The sequence below is a fragment of the Penaeus monodon genome, chromosome 7 (genome assembly GCF_015228065.2).
Source record: "Penaeus monodon isolate SGIC_2016 chromosome 7, NSTDA_Pmon_1, whole genome shotgun sequence".
NCBI lineage: Eukaryota > Metazoa > Arthropoda > Malacostraca > Decapoda > Penaeidae > Penaeus > Penaeus monodon.
The window spans coordinates 1,627,831-1,637,756 of NC_051392.1; the positions used below are offsets into that span (position 1 = coordinate 1,627,831).

General features: G+C 49.1%; 1 protein-coding gene across 1 annotated transcript; it reads left to right on the forward strand.

Moving 5' to 3' along the window:
* Positions 1 to 5,300: 5,300 nt before the first annotated feature.
* On the forward strand, positions 5,301 to 7,179 carry LOC119574925 (MAGE-like protein 2). Its single transcript, XM_037922197.1, has 3 exons — positions 5,301 to 5,376; positions 5,548 to 6,371; positions 7,017 to 7,179. The coding sequence occupies exons 1-3, from the start codon at positions 5,301 to 5,303 to the stop codon at positions 7,092 to 7,094; spliced, it is 978 nt and encodes a 325-aa protein (XP_037778125.1). The 3' UTR covers positions 7,095 to 7,179.
* Positions 7,180 to 9,926: the final 2,747 nt, after the last annotated feature.

Consider the following 9,926-nt stretch of genomic DNA (forward strand, 5'->3'; position numbering starts at 1 on the left):
GCGTTTCTCGTTATCGCCGAAGGTGAGGTCATGACCCAGGAGGTCAGCAGCTGCCTAGCCAAACTCCTTGATTAATGGGTGTCACCCCGGCTCAGGTAGATTTCATTATTTATAGATGTCACACTGCTCTGCCACCTACCCTCGCCTCGCCCTCGAGGCGCTGATAGACTGCTCCACCTCAAGGCTGTCCTACTCGCACGCCCGGAGAAATGCTTGACGGCCCAACGTAGACGTCATCTTCCACGGCGCGCGTCCTCATCCACCTCCCGTCCTGTGCGGCGTCCTCCTTCCTGTCCCTCTTTCCGGTGTCCGTCCACGGCGCCGTATACGCGAAGTCCTCGTCGTAGCGCCATATTCTGTAGACGGTCCCCGACATGGTGATTCCTAAGTCCCTGGCTATCCACGGTTCCTCGCCATCGACCGCGGGCCTGGGGTGTGGGTATCGATGCCCAGGCTAATAGCAACCAGACCATGCACACAAGGGCCAAGATAGGTGGAGAGAAAGATATGACAGGTGGGGGGGGGGGGGTACTACAGCACTACGAGCCGTTAAACAATAAGCCGATGATTTTTTTTTTTTTTTTTTTTTTTTTTTTTTTTTTTTTTTATGTCTTATTTCCCTTTTTTTTTTTTCTTTTTGATAGACCGGAATGATCAAGGCGATCCGCAAAGATCTACTTGAACCTCGAGCGTTCCGATAAAAGGATAGAGTAAGAAGTGCAAACTACATATACAAGTACTCAGTGCCTATGGACATTGCTGTTGTACAAGGATAGGTCCGTGATATGGGGGACACGAGGAAGCACACTCGATGGCCTACTGCCGTATGCGATCCTCCTCCTTGTGCATCCGATACGCTTTCGCATAGCACGCGCCAAACACTAATAAGAGGAGCAACATGCCTAACAAGGTAACATAAACAGGATAGATGAAGTTTATGTGAAAGTCTGACATCAACCCGACGTCCGCGTCCTGAACCTTACTAACGTGCCGTAGATGCAGCTCCGGGATTGTGACGTTGATTGTCGGCAAGGTTAGGAGCGCCGGCCTAATCGCTATAGGATCTGCAGTGACATCCGTGACGAAGGACTTGATTGCCGGAACTTTTAATGACAGAGAACGCAACCCACAGTGATGAGGTAGGACAAACGCTCCCTGCAATAACCTATCTGGCTGAAGCTCCTCGCAAGCAATTGTGGCGGCCGTTGATTGATAGAAATAGATCAGTGTCGCCTGCGAAAGACTGAGCATGAAAGGCGAGAGTTGATCTCTCACCTCCTCACATCTATAAATAGTGGAATCTACCTGAGCCGGGGTGACACCCATTAATCAAGGAGTTTGGCTAGGCAGCTGCTGACCTCCTGGGTCATGACCTCACCTTCGGCGATAACGAGAAACGCCTGGAGGGGGTAGCCGAGGGCAACAGCTGTGCCCCCACGCCCTAGGCTGGAAGTGACCCAGAAATACCCAAAGGAATCAGTCCGAGTCCGTTCCTTGAACCGCGAACACCTTCCCTCCAACCCGTAGGAGCTGACGCCGCCTCCGCCACGTCTACCGCGACAAGATCCTTTTTAATCTACGTGTCTGTTCCCTCAATAAAGCTGAGAAACAGATACTGAGTTTTCCTCTGGACCTGCCAGATAATATAGTGGTATTCTAGTATCATTCAAATTAGAGACCATTATAGCTGGTGGCAGCGGTGGGATACTCAGTATCTGTTTCTCAGCTTTATTGAGGGAACAGACACGTAGATTAAAAAGGATCTTGTCGCGGTAGACGTGGCGGAGGCGGCGTCAGCTCCTACGGGTTGGAGGGAAGGTGTTCGCGGTTCAAGGAACGGACTCGGACTGATTCCTTTGGGTATTTCTGGGTCACTTCCAGCCTAGGGCGTGGGGGCACAGCTGTTGCCCTCGGCTACCCCCTCCAGGCGTTTCTCGTTATCGCCGAAGGTGAGGTCATGACCCAGGAGGTCAGCAGCTGCCTAGCCAAACTCCTTGATTAATGGGTGTCACCCCGGCTCAGGTAGATTTCATTATTTATAGATGTCACATTGTGTGTGTGTGTGTGTGTGGTGTGTGTGTGTGTGTGTGTGTGTGTGTGTGTGTGTGTGTGTGTGTGTGTGTGTGTGTGTGTGTGTGCATGTGTGTGTGTGTGTGCATGCGTGTGTGTGTGCATGCGTGTGTGTGTGGATGCGTGTGCGTGTGTGTGTGGATGCGTGTGCGTGTGTGTGTGGATGCGTGTGCGTGTGCTGTGTGTGTGTGTGTGTGTGTGTGTGTGTGTGTGTGTGTGTGTGCGTGTGTGCGTGTGTGCGTGCGTGCGTGCGTGCGTGCGTGCGTGCGTGCGCGCGCGCGTGTGTGTGTGTGTGTGTGTGTGTGTGTGTGTGTGTGTGTGTGTGTGTGTGTGCATGCGTTTGTGTCCGTGCGTTCACTTGAGCCTTTCCGCACGGTGCGCCTTGCACAGGCCCGAAACGGTCAGAGTGAACGGTTTCGCCACGCGAAACGCCTCCAGCTGATTACTGTAAACAAACATCAATATGGCCGACGCTGCTAGGCGTGTTGCGGGCGTTGCTGTCCTTTTAGATGAATTAGGCGATCCCATTTTAGACGCAGCTTTAATAGTTGCTTTAGAAAATTATCTATGGTGAGCAGAGGAAGCTGCACAGAGACGACATAGGGTCCGGAATCCAGTCAGAGTTGGTGCTTATGCAGAAAACATTGTGCCCCTATACAGCCAGGAGGAATTCAAGTCTCACTTCAGAATGCGTCGACCAACTTTAATGCCAAGAGGCGATACATCATGTACTTTAGCCTTAATACTTTATTATAATTTTGGTATGTATGGGCAGATATAAAAGATTAATTCTAATCAGCTTATTTTACAAAATTTATAGTGTGGGGATTGCATTATACTCATGGAGTTATGCCATGTTTGTGAATTTAATTGGGTTTTATACATAGATGGCTTATTCCGGAAATTAAAATACCTAGATATGACTAGACTTGACAGAATTCCAAGTCATTACAGCTTCCCGTGTACTACATAATTTTATTTTACTTAAAGAAAAAAATAATATTCAAGCAGAACTACAAGACATTGTTTTGGAACCTGAGCCAGAGGTTCCATATGAAGGTAGTCCTGAAGTGGAAAGAGAGGAAGCCTTTGCAAAACGAGATGAATTGGCAAATCTTCTTGCATAATGAAACTTGTATCTTAACTTTTGTTTCTTGCATCAAACTGTTTGTATGTTTGCAAGTAATGCTGCCTTATATTTGTCTTTTTTGTATATTTCATTTTCTTTTGAATATAATACTTATTTTCATAGCTCAAAATATTTGAGAATATATACTGTACCTTTCTAAGTACCTGTGATAGATCACTTATGTAATTCTTTCCTTTTCATGCTGCTTGATTTTTTTTTCTTTGGTGTATATAACATTTCTTACATCCTTGCATTGCATGTATATTTATATATTTTTTTACTGAAAGTTTTAGAAACTCAAGGATTGTAAATTTAAGTCATATTTACCGTAATCCATGCCTTTTTTTAAACTTCATGTATTTGGGGGTAAATTAAATGTATTTATCAAAAATAATAAAATGTATTTATTTAAAATATTTGAAACTTCAGTTTACCCTATATCACAACCTGAACTTATCCTGATGTTTAAGCACCTGAGCCTGTGGTGTACTGAATCTTCCAAAGGCTGAAGGAAAATATTTTGTTATGACTGCCATTACATACAAAGAATCAACAAATACCATTTCAAGGCATGAAGGTCTAACAAATGAAATGATAAAACCTTAAACACTACAGTACAAAAATATATATATATATTTCCTGACATTTACAGAACTGAGCTAGAGCAATAATAACTTGAATGCAACTTGCCTTTACTATATATTTACAAAGCAAAAGCCTTTACATGCAAAGATTTAACAAACGAAGACTATTATTTTAAGGCACAAAGGCAAAACAGACAAAAACATAAAACCTTAAAGACTACAGCAAAAAAAAAATGTATATTTAAACTTTAGGAAAACTCTAATATTAGAAGAAACGCTCACTTAAACCTATAAAACATAAATATTACTTGGCTTTACCTGAGGTTTACAGAACAAATGACTAAAACATTAACTAGAGTGACACTTGCCTGTTATTAATATTTACAAAAAAAGCCTTTACACGCAAAGACAAATAAAAATAATTCTATTTCAACAGTAGCATTATCATCAACTTTTATCACCAACTACTGTGACGCTTCCGGAAGTTCTATCTCAACTGCAGCCATATTTTAGGTTTACATGATGTCAATTTACACTTATTATATTCTTTGGTGGTCAGACACTTATCACAAGTCATTATGTATTCCTGAGCTTCTTCCAAAACCAAGAAATATGCGTTACAAGTCGGGCAGAGGGGCTTCAGAGGTTCCGAGTAGGCAGCCATCTTTGTTGCTTCCAAACAGTCCGCGAGGCGAAGCGAACTACCTCCAACCCGCATCGCTTCGCCATGGCAACGCTTTGCGAAACGTTTTGTCACACGGACCATTCACTTGATTTCGCCACGAAACGCTTCGCGAAACGTTTTGTCACACGGACCATTCACTTGATTTCGCCACGAAACGCTTCGCGAAACGTTTTGTCACACGGACCATTCACTTGATTTCGCCACGAAACGCACGGTGCGCACTGCCCAAGTGAACGCACGGAGTGTTGTGTCACTACGAAAGTCTGTCACCGATGCGCGTTGATGAACGCCACAAAGAGGGGGGGGGGGGGAGTAAGCCTCTGGAGCACAGCAAAGCAAGGTTCCGACCCCCCCCCCAAAAAAAAAAAAAAAAAAAAAAAAAAAATAAAAAAAAAAAAAAAAAAAAAAAAAAAATATATATATATATATATATATATATATATATATATATATATTCAAATCAACAAAAAAAAAAAAAAAAAAAAAAAGCACAAGGGAGTTCCCACGTAATGTCAGGCCCTGTGCATTTTCGTGCTTGTGCTTCCTCTTCCTTCGTCCTCTGCTCTTTCCTGGGGGGAGCCCGCCTCGGAGGCTTCGTCCTGCGCGTCTGGGTGGCGGACAGAGGCTCGTGGCAGGAAGAGCGAGGACGGGTTTCCGGGGAGCGACGCTGGGAAGGGCAGGTTTTTCTTTCCTCTTTGCCCGCGATGTCCACTGCGCTCTGCTGCCCGCGAGCCGTGACTGAGCCCCCGGGATAGCACAGTGGGCACGTGTGGGCCTCGCGTGGTCGGCGTTGGCGCACAGCCCGGGCAGTTGCAACTGTCGCCCGGAGGTCATGCTGTGGCTGGGCCACGAGCACGGGTTCCGCCGAGGCCGCCGACACGCGAGCGAGTCGGCGGGAGTCGGCACAGGCCGGGCTCCCCTCGGAGGGGGAGGGAGGGGGAGGGAGGGGGAAGGGGAGGGGAGAGGTCAGCCGGTCTGGGCCGTTGCTCCGCCTTGGAAGGCCGCGCCAGGAAGCTCGTGTGCCCTTCGTCTCTCATCATTATTTCCCTCAAATATCACTTGCCTTCCATTTTTTTCAGATTGCAGACTACGCCGTCCCCAAGACATGGACGTGGTGAAGGAGGTCCCGGGCGTGGTGAAGGAGGTCCCGGGCGTGGTGAAGGAGGTCCCGGGCGTGGTGAAGGAGGTCTCGGGCGTGGTGAAGGAGGTCCCGGGTGTGGTGAAGGAGGTCCCGGGCGTGGTGAAGGTCTCGGGCGTGGTGAAGGAGGTCTCGGGCGTGGTGAAGGAGGTCCCGGGCGTGGTGAAGGAGGTCTCGGGCGTGGTGAAGGAGGTCCCGGGCGTGGTGAAGGAGGTCCCGGGCGTGGTGAAGGAGGTCCCGGGCGTGGTGAAGGAGGTCTCGGGCGTGGTGAAGGAGGTCCCGGGCGTGGTGAAGGAGGTCCCGGGCGTGGTGAAGGAGGTCTCGGGCGTGGTGAAGGAGGTCCCGGGCGTGGTGAAGGAGGTCCCGGGCGTGGTGAAGGAGGTCCCGGGCGTGGTGAAGGAGGTCTCGGGCGTGGTGAAGGAGGTCCCGGGCGTGGTGAAGGAGGTCCCGGGCGTGGTGAAGGAGGTCCCGGGCGTGGTGAAGGAGGTCTCGGGCGTGGTGAAGGAGGTCCCGGGCGTGGTGAAGGAGGTCCCGGGCGTGGTGAAGGAGGTCCCGGGCGTGGTGAAGGAGGTCCCGGGCGTGGTGAAGGAGGTCTCGGGCGTGGTGAAGGAGGTCCCGGGCGTGGTGAAGGAGGTCCCGGGCGTGGTGAAGGAGGTCCCGGGCGTGGTGAAGGAGGTCCCGGGCGTGGTGAAGGAGGTCCCGGGCGTGGTGAAGGAGGAAGAGCCTGACAGTGAAGAAGATCTGTGGTCAGATGTAGATGTTCCTGTAAGTTCAGTGTTTCATTGCAAAAGGACAATGTAAACAATGTTCTTTTTCTTGTAGTTCTAGGCTTTAGACTGGTTGCCTCCCCTGGATCCTCTTCTCCTAGGATTCTTGATTCTTAAATGATATCTAGTTGTCTGTATTGATGTTGTTTTTCCCGTTTATTTCTTGGGAAAATTCCATTTTCTTGGTGGGGTTTTAAAATCCAATGTAGTACAGAACTTCTCCCATGATTCCTTTTTGTGTTATTGTAAATCTAGCTTTTGCTCATAATCTTTTCTTCGAATTGTTTGTTATTGTAAGCCTTTTCCTCCATTTATTAAGTTTTCTCTCTTCTTTTTCTTTTAAGATGTCATTACATGCTTTATTTGGTATGTCCTGTTCTTGTGTTTCCCATAGAAAATATTTTAAGATTTTTTTTTAATGATTTCTGTCATTTTTTTGAGTGAAGTTAAATTTCCTATTTCTATACTATGTAGTTCTCTTTAGGTGTCCACACATTATTCTTTCATATTTTTTCTTTTTAGAAACTATTATCTTTGAACATTATTGGTGGTCGCTCTCTTGGTGATATGTCGTTTTTTAATGAATGTGGGTTGGGTGAAGTGTTAAGTCATTGTTTCATGATGATTCTTCTTTTTTTTCCAGGCCGAGCCTAAACCAAGGAGGAAGAAACGTCCCAAGAAAATAGGCTACGGCAGGAGGGTTAGTAAATTTTTCTTGTAGAACGAAGATCACACACACACACACACACACACACACACACACACACACACACACACACACACACACACACACACACACACACACACACATCACACATCACATATGCACACTTACATATACACACCTACATATATACACACTCAACACCTACATAGACAGAAAACCCACCCCCAACACTAAACAACATGTACTCTCATACACACGTGTGGGCCTCGCGTGGTCGGCGTTGGCGCACAGCCCGGGCAGTTGCAACTGTCGCCCGGAGGTCATGCTGTGGCTGGGCCACGAGCACGGGTTCCGCCGAGGCCGCCGACACGCGAGCGAGTCGGCGGGAGTCGGCACAGGCCGGGCTCCCCTCGGAGGGGGAGGGAGGGGGAGGGAGGGGGAAGGGGAGGGGGAGAGGTCAGCCGGTCTGGGCCGTTGCTCCGCCTTGGAAGGCCGCGCCAGGAAGCTCGTGTGCCCTTCGTCTCTCATCATTATTTCCCTCAAATATCACTTGCCTTTTACTTTCCAATGTTTTTCAGATAAAAGCTTTCACGAGAGAAAAGACAAAGCCTCGGTGCCCGTGGAGCCACGGAGGAAGGAGGAGAGCCATCTCCTTGAGACCACCACCACCTCCACAAGGTCGGGAAGTCATCTCCCGGAGATGGTGGTGTCCCACGAGCTGGTCCGGGCTCTCGACCTCCGTCCTCCGTGACCCCTCACTTGGTTCCACAGAAGCACCCAGGGGCACAGGAATCTTCCTTTTATCTTCAATAGAACTGTCTGAAAAACATTGGAAAGTAAAAGGCAAGTGATATTTGAGGGAAATAATGATGAGAGCAGAGACGAAGGGCACACGAGCTTCCTGGCGCGGCCTTCCAAGGCGGAGCAACGGACCAGACCGGCTGACCGTCTGGAGTGTCCGCCCCCCCCCCAAATATATATATATATGTATATATATATATATATATGTATATATATATATATATGTATATATATATATATATATGTATGTATATATATATATATATATATATATATATATATATATATATATATATATATATATATATATATATATATATAAGGAAAGGAAAACTTTTGCAATGAAACACTGAACTTACAGGAACATCTTCCTCTGCCCACAGATCTTCTTCTCCACTGTCAGGCTGTGGAGGCTCTTCGTCTATGGGATGAACCACCCCCCACCTTCCCCACCTCCTTCACCACGCCCGGGACCTCCTTCACCACGCCCGGGACCTCCTTCACCACGCCCGGGACCTCCTTCACCACGCCCGAGACCTCCTTCACCACGCCCGGGACCTCCTTCACCACGCCCGGGACCTCCTTCACCACGCCCGGGACCTCCTTCACCACGCCCGAGACCTCCTTCACCACGCCCGAGACCTCCTTCACCACACCCGAGACCTCCTTCACCACGCCCGGGACCTCCTTCACCACGCCCGAGACCTCCTTCACCACGCCCGGGACCTCCTTCACCACGCCCGGGACCTCCTTCACCACGCCCGGGACCTCCTTCACCACGCCCGGGACCTCCTTCACCACGCCCGAGACCTCCTTCACCACGCCCGGGACCTCCTTCACCACGCCCGGGACCTCCTTCACCACGCCCGGGACCTCCTTCACCACGCCCGAGACCTCCTTCACCACGCCCGGGACCTCCTTCACCACGCCCGGGACCTCCTTCACCACGCCCGGGACCTCCTTCACCACGCCCGGGACCTCCTTCACCACGCCCGGGACCTCCTTCACCACGTCCATGTCTTGGGGACGGCGTAGTCTGCAATCTGAAAAAAATGGAAGGCAAGTGATATTTGAGGGAAATAATGATGAGAGACGAAGGGCACACGAGCTTCCTGGCACCGGCGAGGCCTTCCAAGGCGGAGCAACGGACCAGACCGGCTGACCGTCTGGAGTGTCCGGCCCCGGGCACTGCGGCGCACACGAGCATCACAGTCACGGCTCACTCGCAGCAGAGCGCAGTGGATATCACGGAAGGAAAAAAGAAAAGAAAAAAATCCCCTACATGTTTTCCAGACGTCATTCCCTGGAAACTCACCCTACTCTCTTCTCTCTTGCTGTCACGAGCCTCTGTCCCCTCCCCGAACCCACAGAACGAAACCTCTAAGGCGCCCCCCCCCCCCCCCCAAAAAAAAAAAAAAAAAAAAAAAAAAAAAAAAAAAAAAAAAAAAAAAAATATATATATATATATATATATATATATATAATATATATATATATATATATATATATATATATATATATATATATATAAAACTAGAAAGAAAAGGAACACTGATTACTACATTCAGTCAAGTAAATCTTTTGGCAATGAAACATCCAACTTGCCACATCATCCCCGTCTTCCCACGAAGACGGGGAGTCATCATCTCCGGGAGGTGGAGATGGTGGTGGTCTCAAGGAGGTGGAGATGGTGGTGGTCTCAAGGAGGTGGAGATGGTGGTGGTCTCAAGGAGGTGGAGATGGTGGTGGTCTCAAGGAGGTGGAGATGGTGGTGGTCTCAAGGAGGTGGAGATGGTGGTGGTCTGCGGGAGGTGGAAATGGTGGTGGTCTGCGGGAGGTGGAAATGGTGGTGGTCTGCGGGAGGTGGAAATGGTGGTGGTCTGCGGGAGGTGGAAATGGTGGTGGTCTGCGGGAGGTGGAAATGGTGGTGGTCTGCTGGAGTTGGAAATGGTGGTGGTCTGCGGGAGGTGAAATGGTGGTGGTCTGCGGAGGTGGAAATGGTGGTGGTCTGCGGGAGGTGGAAATGGTGGTGGTCTGCGGGAGGTGGAGAAATGGTGGTGGTTGCGTGGAGTGTGGAAAGGTGTT